Here is a 16,284-nt window from a genome sequence, read left to right on the forward strand (position 1 = left end):
CAGCCTCCTTTTTATACTCTCCATTGAAGGAGCTTCCACAACCTCCTGAGGCCTATTCTTACAGTTGGGAAGATTTCCATGAGATTTAAATCTGCTCTGCTGGAGTTTGAACCCCCTGCCTCTTGTCCTGAGCTCAGTGGCAAGATAGAACACCTTTTCTCAAGTATTTGAAGACCATTGCCACATCCCTAATCAGTCTCCTCTTTTCTAAATTAAACATCAGCCTTTGATAGTACAGCTTGTATTTCATCCCTTTGATCATCTTTGTCTCTCGCCTCTGGATCCTTTGCAGTTTCTCAACATCCTTTCTATATATTTATAACCAAAACTGTACACAGTACTCCAGCTGAAGCCTAACCAGTGAGGAATAGAGAGGTAATATCACCTTCCGTGACTTACATACTATGCCTCTCCTAATGCAACCAGAAATTGCCTTTGTATTTTTTGCTATAGCAAAAAAAAAAAAAATCCACACTCTTGAGAGATATAGCTATATCAACCTAACACCAGCATAGACTGCTGCATACTTCTGGTTCCGAATGAGATGTGTGGTAACTCAGGTGTTTGTAACTCTATGGTTCTATTACAGCTGCTTTTTAACATCCTCCTTTACTCCTAATGAACTGGAAAGTATTTCATCACCTCGTGTTATATAGGCGTCTCATACTGCTTCTTTCCCAGTGCAGAACAAAAATATTTATCGAACAAATCTACCTTTTTTGCAATATTAACAAGATGCCTTTCTCCCTCTAGGAATTGGCCTAAACCTTTTCTAGGATTTTCTAGGATTTAAAAAACTCAATAACCTCCTATTCTGATCCTTAGTCTTTCCAAGCATGGAGCTTTCCCTTATGTCTTTAACATTCCCTATCAATTTTTATAACTTCCAATTTGTATGGCTTGCTATCTGTATTCCCTTTCCCCCCATTTGCTATATATTCCTTTCCCCCCACTGATTACTGACTTCCCTCTACCACTGGATGGGATTTTTAGTTAAAGTTGTTCTCCCTCATTGATTATGGAATTGTAGCTTTTTCGCAATCTAATAAACTATTCTCAAAGGACTTCCAAGTTTCATTCCCATTTTGCTGTCTATCTTTTTCCTCCCAAATCATTTTTTTCTGATAATTTCCCTCAAGTTTGGGGGATTAGTCCCATTTCAAACACTAAGTGTCTATAGATATTACTGGTAAGGAACAGTTCTCTGTCTGCCCATTTAAATGTAATCAGTTCCATCTTTTATTTTTCCCTCCTGTATCATATGACCCTGTGTTTGTCCTTCCCTCAACTAAACAGTCCCAGACTTTTCAATCTGTCTGCACATGGCAACCTCCAGCATTTTCACAGCCTATCGTGGAAAGCCCCTTTATAACTGCTATACCCTTTAGAGTAGAGTCTGGATGACCGAAACTGAGCACATCTCATTTCTTCGGCATTCGAATATGTTCTTTCTTTGCTCACTGCTGCGAATAAGCAGGAGTTTCTGTGGAGCTGCCATCAATGATGCTCAGGTCATTTCCCTGAGATGTATTCTAGCTGGGATGTTTCCTCTGGCACATGTCTTGGCAAAAGTTTTTTTTTCCACTCTCAGATTTTGAGCAACCGTGTGAATTGTGAACTCCCTACAGCATGAACTCCCGAGCCTGGCTTTCATTTCATTAAGAAACAATTGGGGATAACCAGTATTGACACTTGTGTTTCCTGCTGGTGTCTATTAAGAGTTCCTAAACCATGATGTGTAGGAATTATTTGATGCATGGACCACCATAAAATATGGAATTAGCATTAGGAGGGTCAGTTGTTCATGATTCATTTATCTGAATAATAGAAACGTCAAATTTCAGTGTGTGAAGAGCGAGCAATCTGCTTCCCCCATAAGAACAGCCTCCAGTAATGCATGTAGTGTCTCATATTCACATTGTCTCTCCATCCAGGTATTTGTACTGCGACCATCACCCTAGAGGCTGGGCACATACAGGAAGTCAGGGGAACTTACGGTACATGCAAGAGACACCGTTCTGCCTCAGAGTTGGACACCTTCTCCCCTACTCCATGTCAGATTCCAACACCACCAACTTCACCAACCCCTCCACCTTCATCCTGCTGGGCATTCCTGGGCTGGAGGTGGCCCATGTCTGGATCTCCATCCCCTTCTGTGCCATGTACGCCATAGCCATGTTGGGGAACTTCACCATCCTGTTCATTGTGAAGATAGAGCTGAACCTCCATGAGCCCATGTACTATTTCCTCTGCATGCTGGCTGTTTCTGACCTGGTCCTGTCTATGTCCATCCTGCCCAAAACACTGACCATCTTCTGGTTCAATTCCAGGGAGATCGATTTCAATGCCTGCCTCACCCAACTGTACTTCATTCACTGCTTCTTCATGATTGAATCTGGGATTTTTGTGGCCATGGCGTTGGATCGTTACGAGGCCATCTGCCATCCCCTGAGACATTCCACCATCCTGACAAACCCGGTGGTGGTCAAGATTGGCCTCGCTGTGATGCTGCATGGTGGCATAGTTGTACTGCTCTATCTCCTCCTGGCCAGGCAGTGGCCATATTGCAGAACCAACATTATTCCCCAAACGCACTGCGAGCACATGGCCGTCATGAAGCTGGCCTGCACCAACACCCACGTCAGTAGTTACTATGGCCTGTTTGTGGTATTCTGTGTAACTGGTCTGGATGTGGTTTTTATCACCATGTCTTATACCCAGATCCTCAGGGCCATCTTCAGCCTCCCCACAAAGGATGCCAGGCTCAAGACGTTTGAGATCTGCGGCTCTCACCTCTGTGCTATCTCAGCCTTTTACATCCCACGTCTCTTTTCCTCCCTCACATCCCGGTTTGGCCAGAATATGCCCCTGTATTTCCACATTCTCAGCACTAATGTATATCTACTGGTGTCCCCCATGCTAAACCCCATTATCTATGGGATAAAGACCAAAGAGATCTGGGCAGGATCCTCCAACACTTTACTCAGAAAGGCACTAAAGTTTTCTCCTGGTCCTCTGGTTCTCAGACTGAGCTTTGTGGGGAGCTGGCTGGTGACAGGGTGCTGGGCCGTCTTTCCTGAATCGTTGGCTGGCCAAAGAGACATTAAATCCTTTCCTGACCATACTGTGCTGTGTCAGTGTGACAAACCCTTTAACTCATAAGGTTGCCACCTTTCTTATTTCTGGTAACTAGACCGCCTCTGCTCCCCATCTTCCTTCAAGGCCCCACCCACTTCTCCACCTTTTCTCCTAAGGCTCTGCCCCTGTCCCTCTCTCCTCCCCTGTCACTCTCTATATCATCTCCACCTCTCTCTCACCCTCCCCCACAGCTGGGCTCCCTCTGCTCTGGGGCTGGGACAGGAGCTGCTGCAGCCTGAGAAGGAGTCTTCAGTGAGTGCAGCCGGGTTGCAGTACTGGGACCAACAAGGAGCAGAGAGGGAAGCCAGGAAGCCGTATAAAAGCAGCTGAGGGTTGGGAGCAAGGTTGTGTTATAGGTGGGTGAGGTTCTGCATCATACAGCTTGTGGGCCCTAAAGCTCAGCTACAAAGTTCTAAGGCCAGAGACAATTGGGTGGTTTATTTCCTTAGCTTTCAGTTCCCCTTTGTTCCTCCCAGCTGGGAGCCTGTAGCCGGCAGGGTACTGGCAATGGGGATGGGCTGGGAGCCCTTTGCCCTGAGCTTGGCCTTGGGGGCATAGCAAGAGATCAGGTTGGTATCTAGGTGAACAACAGCTGAGAGAGGCAGAAGGATCAGCCCCTTCATTAGCTGGGAAGCTGGGATGCTGGGCAGAGGCCGGGGTGGCTTTGATAGCTCACCGGGAGTGAGATAAACAGCCCACCTGCCATTAGCTGGATATTTACACATGTACACAGCCCCCCATCTGGAGCTACAGGGCACCCATTTCTTAGGGGCTGAAGCTGAACAGTGAAGCTGAGTCTAACATACGCTCTGCATGACGCTTTTTCTCGAATTCCTTTCGCTAGGCTGCTAGGCAGCGTCATCCCCATGTCAAGGAGGGACTGAGCCATGCAGAGGTAAAGTGATTTGCCCAAGGCCACACAATGGGTCGGTGGCAGAGCTGGGAATAGAAACCAAGAGCCCTGACCCCTGAGCACCGCTGCTCTGGCCACTCACGGGCACTGCTCCACTGATACCAGTACATAACCAATAATCTTCAGACACAAAGATGATACAGGGGCGTTGCCCGGGTCCGAGCAGGGCAGCAGCTGGAACACGAGAGCCACTGGAGGAAGGGAAGAGCCGATACAAATGTGTTTTGCTGCAGGGAGCTTCTCCTTGTGCAAAGAAAAGAGGAAAGAGTTCTCTGAAAGTGAGAGGTGGACGTCCGGGAATGCAGCTGTTTCCTCCAAGCGACGCCAGCCAGCACCCTTGGAACTGAACATCCTCAACTTGTGTTTGACTAAAGCATCTTCCAGAAATGCTTCCAGGGGCTAGATCCACAAAGGCACCTGGGTAAATACTGAACTTAGGCGCCGCTGCCTTTCTCAAACCCCGGCTCATCCGCTGCCTGACCCTGCAGGAGCCTCAGGTTCCACCAGAGGCCAAATCCATTATGACTTCTGGATGCAGCCTTGCAGGCTGGAAATGCATGTGTCTACATGCACGTGCGTCCATGTGTCTGTGTGTTTTTCACATGCATCCATGATGTGTGTGGATGTGTGTCCCTGCATGTGCACACCCACAATGTCCCATAGCCCGGCGGTTTAGCACCCTCACCTGGAGTGTGAGAGACCCAGATTCAAAGCCCTGTGCCACTTAAGGTTTATTTCTATAAAGTAGAAGAGCTCCAGACGGACAGACTGAGAGCTCCACACCGAACAGCCATTTGCCTGGTGCTCAGGGCACTCCTGGGGGATGTGGAGACCTGTGTTTAAGTCCCTGTTTGAAGTCAGATAGATCAAAGATTTTGGATCTGGGTGTCCCATGTCTCTCTCGGGTCTCTCATGAGAAAATGGTGATCTGTCCTAGGCATCCCGCTCCAGGAGAGGGCTCACAGATGACAATCCCACATGAAAATATGCCTCTGTGGTAAATGTGGGGGGAGGGTAGCACCCTTTTATGGACACCCAGCCAGTCAGTTAGCAATAAAAATCCTTCTTAGTAGCTGTACACTATTGCCTTACCTGTAAAGGTTAAGAAGTCTAACTGAAATGCTTAGGTAAGAGGAAGTGAGTGGGCACCTGGCCAAAAGAGTCAATGGGAAGGGTAGAAACTTTCAAATTGGAAAAAAAAAAAAAAAAACTTCTGCTCTGTCATCTGTTTTTTGGTTTGTTCTCTCGCCTGGAGAGACCATCCCAGAGGTATGCTGTAAGAAGCTTGGGCCAGGCATGAAAATTCCTCAGCATTCCTACCTAGAATTATTCATTTGAAACTACAAATATGTAAGTAGCACAAAATGTTTTGTTAGATGTGATCAGGATTCTCTCTTTATTTTGGGCTTGTTGAGCCCTCTGTGCTAAACAAAGGTGCTTTTTCCGTTTTGTAATCTTTAAGTTGAACCCCAGAGAAGCAATTTCTGGGGTTTAGTCTTTTCCAGTTGCTCTTTAACATCTAGCAACATCCTTGATTTTCCAGGTGTGTTTTCTTTCTTCTTTTTTTTCAATAAAAATCATCTTTTTAAGAACATGATTTGATTCCTGTGTCTTAAAAAGAAGAGGGTGTCTGTGCACATTATTCAGTTATCTACTAGCAGGAACAAAGGGTTTCAGATTCAGCGGGTGGCAAGAGCTGGTTCTTTTCCTCGATTCTTTTCTCGACTCTTCCCTAGAGGAGGGGTGAAGGAGCTGAGGATGTCTCACAGGAAGGAATTCCCAAGGGAGCCTTCCTGGGTTCTAAGGAGGTGTTGCATTTGGGTGGTGGCAGAAACACGACCCAGGGCAAGGGAGAATCTGTAACCTTGGGAGTTTAATACAAGCCTGGAGTGGCAAGGTATTTTAAGGTCTTTTGCGGGCCCCCACCTTCTGCACTCTAAGTGCCTGAGTGGGGAATCAGCCTTGACTGCCCCCATCTCCATCCCATCAGCCAAGCCCCTAGAAGCCCAAATCAGAGGGAGTTAGGTGCTTAAGGACCATGTATGGACTTTGGAGACCACAATGGCTGAATTGGAGGAGCTAAGGGAGACAAGAGAGCTACATAGATGAGACTTCCCGGGACAGAGCAGAATGGTCCCACCCCTGGTCTGACAGCCTCTGTGATGCTGAGGAGGATGAAAGTCTCAGGGAAGGAAAACATCAAATTGGAGCAGTTGGGACCCTCCTTCTAGATGATGCCTTGGGACCCTCTCATACTGAGGATAACTCTCTGGAGGAGGCAACTCCAATTATTAGGGAGAAACGGTTAATAGTTATGGGGGATTCAATCATTAGAAACATAAAAGCGGCAAAGAGTCCTGTGGCACCTTATAGACTAACAGACGTATGGGAGCATAAGCTTTCATGGGTGAATAACCACTTCGTCAGATGCATGTAGTGGAAATTTCCAGAGGCAGGTATAAATATTAGCTTGCGTATTTATACCTGCTTCTGGAAATTTCCACTACATGTGTCCGACGAAGTGGGTATTCACCCACCAAAACTTATGCTCCAATATGTCTGTTAGTCTATAAGGTGCCACAGGACTCTTTGCCGCTTTTACAGATCCAGACTAACACGGCTACCCCTCTGATATTAGAGACATAGATAGCTGGGTTTGCAATAACCAGAAGAACTGCATGGTAACTTACCAACCAGGTCCAAAGTTTGTGGACCTCTTCAGACATTGACTTATGTGCAGTTCTGGGAAGGAGCTGGTAGTCGTGGTATATGTAGTGGTAGTCGTGGTATATGTATGCACAGGAGAGAGGTTGTGGAAGCCACATTTAGGCCTTTTCTTGGCCTGGCTGCCTCCCTAGTATATCCTCAGGCCTTTGCTGCAAGGCCTCAGCCTGGGAGGTCGCCAGGCCAGAGCTCCCCAGCTTGGTTTGCTCTTCCCCAGCACTGCTCTGTCCAAGGTTCCCCTGTCTCTCCCAGGCAGCTAGGTCCTTCTTGATCCACTGCTGCAGCAAGACTCACTTCCTTTTCCCCAGGAGCCCTTCTTATACTTGTCCTGCTGGGCCCTGATTGCCTGCCTCAAGCCCGCTCGTGATTGACTCCCCGGGGCAGCCCTTTCCCAGGGCTGTTTTTAACCCCATCCAAACTGGAGCAGGGTGACTACCCTGCTCCACACACCCCCCCCCCCTCAAAATACCATGCCCTGGGGTAGGGGAGTCCTCTACCCTGTGCAATCCGGAGATGTCTCACCAGCCACCCTCACGTCTCTTCATTTTCCTTCAACTTCAGGGTCAGGTCTTCCTTCTCCTTGTGGAATTTCTGCAGCTCCACCTCTGCTGTCTAGTGGGCCTGTCCCACAGCCGTCAGCCACGTCCATTGGCTAACATCCTCCTGACCCTGTAATGTCAGGGTCTTGGTTCCCATTGTAGGCTGCTCCCTCACAGCCTGGGTCCCAACCTCTCACTGGGCCCACTCCGTCTCAGTCCCCTTTTCTGCCACCTCATGCTGGTGGCTCTCAGGCAGGTCTACCGCCTTCACTGCCATGTTGACGTCGCTCATCTTTGACACTTCTTGGTCCCCAGGCACCTCCTTCTTCGGCTGCCCTCCCCAGAAGGGGCAGTGCCCTTTAATATGGCCCCACTCGTGGCAGCCAAAGCAGACTCCCTGCCTCTCTGCTGCCTTGGGCCCCTTCTCACTGGGCTTCAACTGGACCCTCCACCTGGGGCCTGGGCACTCCCACTGTAGGTGTCCATGTTGCCCACAGGCCCAACAGGTCTGTTGTCCCTTGGGTTTCCTCACCCAGCAGGCATTCCCAGGGCCATGTCCCTTCCCCTTCTCTGGGTGAGGCTCCTTGCCCCCATCCCAGTAGGGACAATTCCTCCTTAAATGTCCACACCTCCTGCAGGAGTAACAAGCTCTATACTCCGCCACTGGCCTCCTGGCCCTGCTGCAGGGCTTTTCTCTTGGATTCCTTCCTCAGGAGTCTTACAAGGGCCTGCTGTTCATAGAGCAGCTGCCCCATTTGTTCATGCAGGGCCCAATACATCTCCCATTGTCCCTCCTGGCTCTCCTGGGTCACCTGTAGCGGGGTCTCTAGTCTTCCCCACTGCTCACAAGTCTCCTTTCACTGGGGCACTGATGCTGGAGTCCAGCCAGGGATGGAATAAGAGCCCTCCATGAAAAAAAAAACATCTACATAGGCCCCTGGTTGCCTCTCCTTGCCCCAAGATGCCAGAACATTTTTGTATCAGAGCTGAGGGGGTCTAATATTTATTTATTTTTCTTTCTTTTACATAGGAATTAGATACAGTTCTCCAGTCAGATAATTGGTAAGTTATCTGTGAAAAAAATAGTTTTTAGTGCCTAAGTAGCCCCTTGAATCATGTTTAAAGTTGTCACCCCTACCAAAACCTTAAATGGGGGGTGGGGGGAGGAGGGACAAGGAGATGATCCAGCACATGACATGGGGAGGAGAGGAGAGGAGCAAGCAACCAGGCCAGGGCCTTGGAGGGGAAGAGGCAGAGCAGGGCGGGGCCTTGTTGGAAGAGGTGGGGCAAGGGGGGAGGCTTGGGGGTCCAATACAAGCAATTAAAAAGGTGTCAACTCAATGAGTTGTACATAGACCTATTCCCCAGTTTGTCACCCTGACAGTACACAGTAAGGTCAGGAAGGGGATTAATGTCTTTCTGACTGTCAAGTCAGGGATTCAAGGAGGAGGGCCCAGCATCATGTCAAAAGCCAGCTGTCCATGGAGCTCCAGGAGTAAACTTTAGGTCCCTTTATGAGTAAAGAGCCACAGCAGCCTGTCCCGGATCTGTTTGGTCCTCACATAAAAAATGACAGGGTTTTGCATGGGGGGCACCAGGAGGCACATATTGGTAAAGAGAACATTTAAATGCAGGTCCATATTGTGGCCAATCTGGTACATGAGGACGGAGAACAGACCTGAGATATAAAAGGCTAAAATGGCACAGAGGTGGGAGGCACAGGTCTGAAAAGTCTTGAGCCGGGCATCCTTTGTGGGGAGGCTGAAGATGGCCTGAGGATCTGGATATAGGACACAGCGATAAAAAACACATCCAGACTGATCACCAAGATTGCCATTAAAGAGGCCGTAATAACTATTGATGTGAATGTCTGCACAGGCCAGATTCACCATAGCTATGTGCTCACAGTAGGAGTGGGGGACGATGTTGGTTCTGCAATATGGCAACTGCCTTGCCAGCAAGGGACAGGGCATTACAAGCATGCAGCCACGCATCACCACAGCCAAGCTGATCTTGGCCACAATGGGGTTTCTCAGGATGATGGAATGTCTCAGAGGATCACAGATGGCCACATAGTGGTCAAAAGCCATAGCCATGTCCAAAAAGCAGTGAATGAAGAACATCTCGGTGAGGCAGGCATTGAAATCTACCTCCCTGGAATTAAACCAGAGGATGCTCAGTGCTTTGGAAAGGGTGCAAGTGCACAGGACCAGGTCAGTGACGGCCAGCATACAGAGGAAATAGTACATGGGCCCATGAAGGCTTGGCTCCATCTTCACAATGAACAGGATGGTGAAGTTCCCCCAGATGGCTATCACATACATGGAGCAGAAGTCTACTGGGGAAGACTCTTTCGAATAAGTACTGTTGTCCCTTAAAAGTAAGGCAAAGCAGGCCAAGAATTGGGATGCAATGGGATGGTGAAAAAACAATTTGCCTAATCTATGACAGAGAACCGTCTAGGGGGCCCTGTGTTCTTGCCATCACTAGAGCTAGATCTGCCACTATTGTTGCTATGGGGGTGTAGCTTTACTATTTTTTCTAAAATTCACTCTCAATCTCCTGAAGCATTTAATATGGGCCAGATCAGGCTACTGTATGTGGGATTCCCCTTTTCCAGCACTCCCTGTTGTTCTAATGATTCAATTCTTTTCTGCGTATTCAAGTCTTATTTCCTGAAGTGCTGCAATGTCAACACTGAGTTTGTACAGCTCACGGTCTATCGAAGTTAACTTCCGTATGCTGCTTGTGTATTGTATGTCATCATTCTCTGTCAGTGCCGGACACATGGTCCTGACATTCCAGCTGTCAAGCCGGAAAGTTCATGGTTTCTTATTTTTGCCAGGTGCAAGGTTTCCATCCATCATTGAACTTTTGGTTTAGCCCGCACACCCCATGAGGCATGGTGGTTCAGCACCTAACTGTCCGGGGGCTGCTCGGGTATGTGGTGGGTGATGGCTGACAAATGGAGTGCAGTGGTTCCTCCCACCATTGAAGGTAACCCTTGGTGCCCTACTCTATGCCAATCAAGTGAGAACTTATAACCCGTAACTGCCACCTTCCATGTTGTATCCATGCTGCCAGCAAGGATGGAGTGTCCTCTCCATGTGATGTGGCACAATAGCCTGGGCAGTTAATATGAGGGTGCTATTTTACCTATGTGTGAGCGTGCCCCTCTTGACTTCACTGGTTTGGATCGAAGGAAGGATGGAGTTGATACATTTTGAACCAGCTGTGCTGCAGGAGTTGCCAGTGCAGAGGAGTCTTCCATTTGTCTGCCTTTCAGGGCTCCACTCCTAGATTAGTGATCAGCCATACCTGCAGGACCCAATCTGTCCTTTATGGATGTTGTTGGCAAAGCACCGAATGAATCTGCTCACCTGCCCTTTTGATGACATTTCCTCCATCAAGAGTTCCACTTTTCTCCTCAGGCACTTATTATGCTTATGTTCCTGGAAAAAGCAGGTTTTCAATTCCGACCTGACTTGACAATGCCATAGTTAAGGATCACAAAAAGGAGGTTATTAAGAATCTAAAGAACAAAAGAAATCCTACAAAAGTTTGGGGCCAATTCCTAGAAGGAGAAAGAAAACTTGTTAATGTTGCAGAAAAGGTGGAAAAGGTTCAAGAAATAGTTTTGTTCTGCATTTGGAAAGGAGCAGTTTGAGGTACTCATATCACATGAGTTTATGTAATCCTTTCAAGTCCATTAGCTGTCAAGGAAGATGCTAAACAGAATCTACAGTAGAAACTTGGAGTTGTGAACACCAGAGTTACAAACTGACCAATCAACCACACACCTCACTCAGAACCAGAAATAAGCAATCAGGCAGCAGCAGAGCCTAAATAAATAAATACAAATAAAGGACATTTCTGTGTTAAATGAGAAGTATTAAAAATAAAGGGAAAGATTAAAAAAAGATTTGACAAGGTTAGGAAATAATGAAAAAGCTTGTATGGAATTAGTTCAGAAAAATTCTAGGAATATAATTAATGCCAGGAAACAATAAGGTTTATGGAAAACTGGTCTTGTCAAATAAACCCAATTTCATGCTTCAGTGAGAGTCCACATTTGGATAGTCAAGGGAGTTGAAATAAAATCTGATTTCTCTACACATAAAATGCTCCAGCAGCGCTGCCATAGCACTTCAATGTAGACATTACTTAAGCCAATGGCAGGGCGTTCTCCCATCAGAGTAGGTAACCCACTCCCCTGAAAGGCTGATGGAAGAATTCTTCCAATGACCTCATGCTGTCTACACCCGGGTTAGGTTGATATAGCGACATCTCTCAGGGGGGTGGATTTTTTTGCAACTGGAAAAAAAGAAAATGCAATTATGGATTGCATTAACAAAGGCATAGCATGGAGGTCATGGGAGGCAATAGTATTCCTCTACTCAGTGCTCATTAGGCCTCAGCTGGAGAAGGATGTAGAAAAACTGAAAATGGTCTAGAGCTAAGAGACAAAGGTGATCCAAGGGATGGAATGCAGGCCATATGAGCAAAGCCTGAAGGAAATGGATATGTTTAATTTGGAAAAGAGCAGGCTGAGGAGGGACATGACAATGGTCTTCAGATACTTGAAGGGCTGACATAAAAATGGAGAAAAGTTGTTCTGTCTTACCGCAGCCAGTGGAACAAGAGCCAATGTGTTCAAACTCCAGCGTAGCAGATTGAGATGAAATCTCAGGAAAAACTTCCTCAGTGTAAGAACAGGCGGAAAATGGAACAGACGCCTCGGGAGACCGTGGAAGCACCTTAGCTGGAGGTTTTCCAAAAAAAGTTGGACAGTCATCTGTCTAGGATGGTTTAAATGCAAAAAATCCTGCATCTGGGCAGGGGGTCATACTAGAAGATGATATAAAATATTTGTGTAGACCAGGTCTTAATCACACACTAGTTATGAAGCTCAATACAGGGGTAAATGAGTGAAATGTAATGGTGTGTGTTATACAGGACGCCAGACTGTATGATCTAATGCTCCCCTCTGACCTTGAACCCTATGAGTCTATTGATAAAAAAAGTAAATCAGGTCCTAGCCCCCCTTTGCAATAGCTACAGATGAAGGTCAAACCATGCTTGCCAGCTACAGAGTGTTAGTAACTTGAATACAGGTGGACACAGCACCTCTGTTCAGTTCGGAGAGGAAAATTTGTTCAGCCTCATTCCAGTAGTTAAAAGCTCAAGTGCTCTGCATGGGAGAACATCATAAATATAAAGGGAAGGGTAAACACCTTTAAAATCCCTCCTGGCCAGAGGAAAAATCCTCTCACCTGTAAAGGGGTAAGAAGCTAAAGGTAACCTCGCTGGCACCTGACCAAAATGACCAATGAGGAGACAAGATACTTTCAAAAGCTGGGAGGAGGAAGAGAAACAAAGGGTCTGTGGCTGTCTGTATGCTGCTTTTGCCGGAGACAGAACAGGCATGGAGTCTTAGAACTTTTAGTAAGTAATCTAGCTAGATATGTGTTAGATTATGATTTCTTTAAATGGCTGAGAAAATAGCTGTGCTGAATAGAATGACTATCCCTGTCTGTGTGTCTTTTTTGTAACTTAAGGTTTTGCCTAGAGGGATTCTCTATGTTTTGAATCTAATTCCCTTGTAAGGTATCTACCATCCTGATTTTACAGAGGTGATTCCTTTACTTGTATTAAAAGTCTTCTTGTAAGAAAACTGAATGCTTTTTCATTGTTCTAAAATCCAAGAGTTTGGGTCTGTGGTCACCTATGCAAATTGGTGAGGATTTTTACCAAACCTTCCCCAGGAAGTGGGGTGCAACGGTTGGGAGGATTTTTGGGGGGGAAGACATGTCCAAACTACGTTTCCCAGTAAACCCAGTTAAACTTTGGTGGTGGCAGTGGAAATTCCAAGGGCAAAGGGTAAAATTAATTTGTACCTTGGGGAAGTTTTAACCTAAGCTGGTAAAAGTAAGCTTAGGAGGTTTTCATGCAGGTCCCCACATCTGTACCCTAGAGTTCAGAGTGGGGGAGGAACCTTGACAGAGAAATACTCCAGATTAGCCCAATGAGCAGGCAGAGAGTTCAGTTATAGGAATTCAAGCAGCCTGACACTGGGGCCATGCTGGAAAGTCTGACTGAGCCTGAAACATTAATTTTCAATTCCACCAGGGAGAGACTGGGAGGAAACGAACAGAGAGGGCAAGAACAAATCCAATGGAAACACTAATCCAGTCTCCATCCTGTCTACAGGGCGCCCCTTTTCCCATGGCACCTTTGGGGGGAAGACGAGGCCACTATCCCCAGGAACATTTGATTAGATTAGTTGCTTTTACTAAGTCCGTTCCCCAGAAGTAACCCCAGTGACTGTGATTTGTTGGCAGGTATCTGAGTGGGAACAGAAGTGGACACCTGCAGTTGATGCTTCCCAGGAATGGGGAGTTCACAAACTCCAGTAAGTTCTGAAAACCTCAGATTCACCATGAGGGGATCGTGCAGACTCAGGCTCTGCTCATCCAGCCTTTCCACTGCATCCTCAAAATGAACAGTCTCTGCCAGAGCAGGAGTCTATTTCCCTTTTGGTGTGACACACAGACCATGGTTATGGCAGGAAAGTCAGGATTCCTGGGTTCTGCCTGTCATCCTGCCACTCAATCTCTGTGTGACCTCGACCAAGTCATGTCTCTCCATGCCTCAGTTTACCTATCTGTATAATGGGGATATGTTCAAAGTGACTTTCCTTTGCTAGGGGTTTTCAAGATTCTTCAATGAAAGGTGCTGCACAATAGGATGATAGTTACTGATGAGAACTACTGATCTCTGATCCTTTAGCGACCACCGCGTGTGTCTTCAGAAAGTGCTTGTGTCTCCCCTCAGGCATCTTTCTCCAGATCTGTCTGTTTACTATCGATCCAGCCATCCTGGGCACTTGCAGGGTATAAGACCCTATGGGGTAGGGCTAGGGCTCCTCAGTGAAATTCATTGGAACAATCAGAAAAAAAAATAACTCGGGGAAGACATATTTTCTCCTAGTTTCCTGAGAAAAGTCAGCTGGACGGTTATTCTGAAAACTTTAAAAAAACAATTCTGCTGGAAGCACACATGCAGCTTGGGAAATATCAGTCCAAATGCCTAAAATTTGGCAAACTTATAAGCAACTGAAAATAAGGTCTTCTTATTGAAAGGGTTAGACAGTCTTAACTAAAAGTCATGCCACCAGCACCACGTACAATGTCCAAACTGTTTGTGTATCTCATTAAGCTGAGCTCTTCGCTCTAATAATGTCAGTGGCAATAAGTTCCACAGGTCAAATATGCATTATGTTAACAAGTTTCTTTTATCATGTGTTATATGTTCAGACTTGAAATGTAACCGAATAGAGTTGGAACACATTCCCTCTTCTCCTGCCCCCTGTGGTAAGACAGAACAACTTTCTTCCAGCTCTTTATGGCAGCCTTTTGAAGTATCTGAAGACTGCTATCATGTCCCCACTTAATCTCCTCTTTTCCAAACTAAACATAACCAGTTCTCTCTGTCGTTGATCATATGGCTTGTATTCCAGCACTTTGTCATCTTTGTCACGAGAAGGTAGATGGAAGAGTTTTTACGCCCACCTAGCGATCACCTCTTGGGAAAGTGGGTTACCTATGCTGATGGAAGAAACCCTGCCTTCGGTGTCAGTCGTGTCTACACAAAAGTCATGTCATGTCAGGTCATGGACATAAGTCAGCAGTGTGCCCTTGTTGCCAAGAAGGCTAAAGGCATATTGAGCTGCATTAGTAGAAGCAGGGGAGGGATAGAAGGGGGGAGGGATAGTTCAGTGGTTTGAGCACTGGCCTGCTAAACCCAGGCTTGTGAGTTCAATCCTGGAGGGGGCCATTTAGGGATCTGGGGCAAACAGTGGGGACTGGTCCTGCTTTGAGCAGGGGGTTGGACTAGATGACCTCCTGAGGTCCCTTCCAACTCTGATATTCTATGATTCTATGAAGCATTGCCAGTAGATCGAAGCAAGTGATTATTCCCCTCTATTCAGCCCTGGTGAGGCCACATCTGGAGTATTGCATCCAGTTTTGGACCCTGCACTACAGAAGGGATGTGAACAAATTGGAGACAGTCCATCGGAAGGCAACAAAAATGATTAGAGGGTTGGGGCACATGATTTACAAGGAGAAGCTGAAGGAACTGGGGTTATTTGGTCTGTAGAAGAGAAGAGTGAGGGAAGGATTTGATAGCAGCCTTCAACTACCTGAAGGGGGGTTCCAAACAGGATGGCGCTAGGCTGTTCTGAATGGTGGCAGATGACAGAACAAGAAGCAATGATGTCAAGTTGCTGTGGGGGAGGTCTAGGTTGGATATTAGGAAAAACTATTTCACTGGGAGGGTGTTCAAGTACTGGGATGGGTTACCTAGGGTAGTGGTGGAATCTCTAGCATTAGAGGTTTATAAGGCACAGCTCGAGAAAGTCCCGGCTGGGATGATTTAGGTAGAGTTGGTCCTGCTTCGAGCACTAGTTGGACAAGATGATACCATTTGATAGATATATTGCTGTGACACTATGTACCCCAAAACAACATATTGGCACCTCCATATTAACCACTGTTATGTAATTGCAACAATTCATGTACAAAATATGTCCTATGAGGTGTCAATGGAAAAGTTATGGTTTGCTGAATATGACCATCATATTTGTATGCATGTCTCATTTTGGGATTTGAAATGACCTATGTACCTACATTTCAAATGTGTTTGTTCCTGTGGTCATTCCCAAAATGTAGTTTATATTCAGTAGAGCCAGCACACTGTGAATGGACTATTCAAATTCATGCCCCATTAATGAGCACAATGGGCCATGGACCAGAATATGACTCACTTCTATGACTCACTGAAGCATGCAAGAGCACGTAACCAACTCAGATGATTCTGGACTCAATCTTGTGCCTGTACGTTTCCACTAACTGCTGTGGGCTTTATTTTGAAAAACGAGATTCCATCCACCTGGCAGAAGCTATAAAA

General features: G+C 46.6%; 2 protein-coding genes across 2 annotated transcripts; one reads left to right on the forward strand and one right to left on the reverse strand.

Moving 5' to 3' along the window:
- Positions 1 to 2,001: 2,001 nt before the first annotated feature.
- Positions 2,002 to 3,162, forward strand: LOC140895578 (olfactory receptor 52R1-like). The gene has a single exon (XM_073305623.1). The coding sequence runs from the start codon at positions 2,002 to 2,004 to the stop codon at positions 3,160 to 3,162; it is 1,161 nt and encodes a 386-aa protein (XP_073161724.1).
- A 4,345-nt stretch (positions 3,163 to 7,507) lies between these two features.
- LOC140896064 (olfactory receptor 52E2-like) lies at positions 7,508 to 9,638 on the reverse strand. Its single transcript, XM_073307091.1, has 2 exons — positions 8,877 to 9,638; positions 7,508 to 7,645 (listed from the first exon to the last, which is right to left on the reverse strand). The coding sequence occupies exons 1-2, from the start codon at positions 9,636 to 9,638 to the stop codon at positions 7,508 to 7,510; spliced, it is 900 nt and encodes a 299-aa protein (XP_073163192.1).
- Between the last annotated feature and the right edge of the window lie 6,646 nt (positions 9,639 to 16,284).

The sequence above is a fragment of the Lepidochelys kempii genome, chromosome 1 (assembly GCF_965140265.1).
Source record: "Lepidochelys kempii isolate rLepKem1 chromosome 1, rLepKem1.hap2, whole genome shotgun sequence".
NCBI classification, from domain to species: domain Eukaryota; kingdom Metazoa; phylum Chordata; order Testudines; family Cheloniidae; genus Lepidochelys; species Lepidochelys kempii.

Coding starts and splice junctions, on each gene's coding strand:
- LOC140896064 (XM_073307091.1), bottom strand. CDS start 9,638: ATGTATGTGATAGCCATCTGGGGGAACTTCACCATCCTGTTCATTGTG. Junction 7,646..8,876: donor AAAACCCTGTCATTTTTTAT/GTGAGGACCAAA, acceptor TGGGGAGGGCAG/CCGAAGAAGGAGGTGCCTGG.
- LOC140895578 (XM_073305623.1), top strand. CDS start 2,002: ATGCAAGAGACACCGTTCTGCCTCAGAGTTGGACACCTTCTCCCCTAC.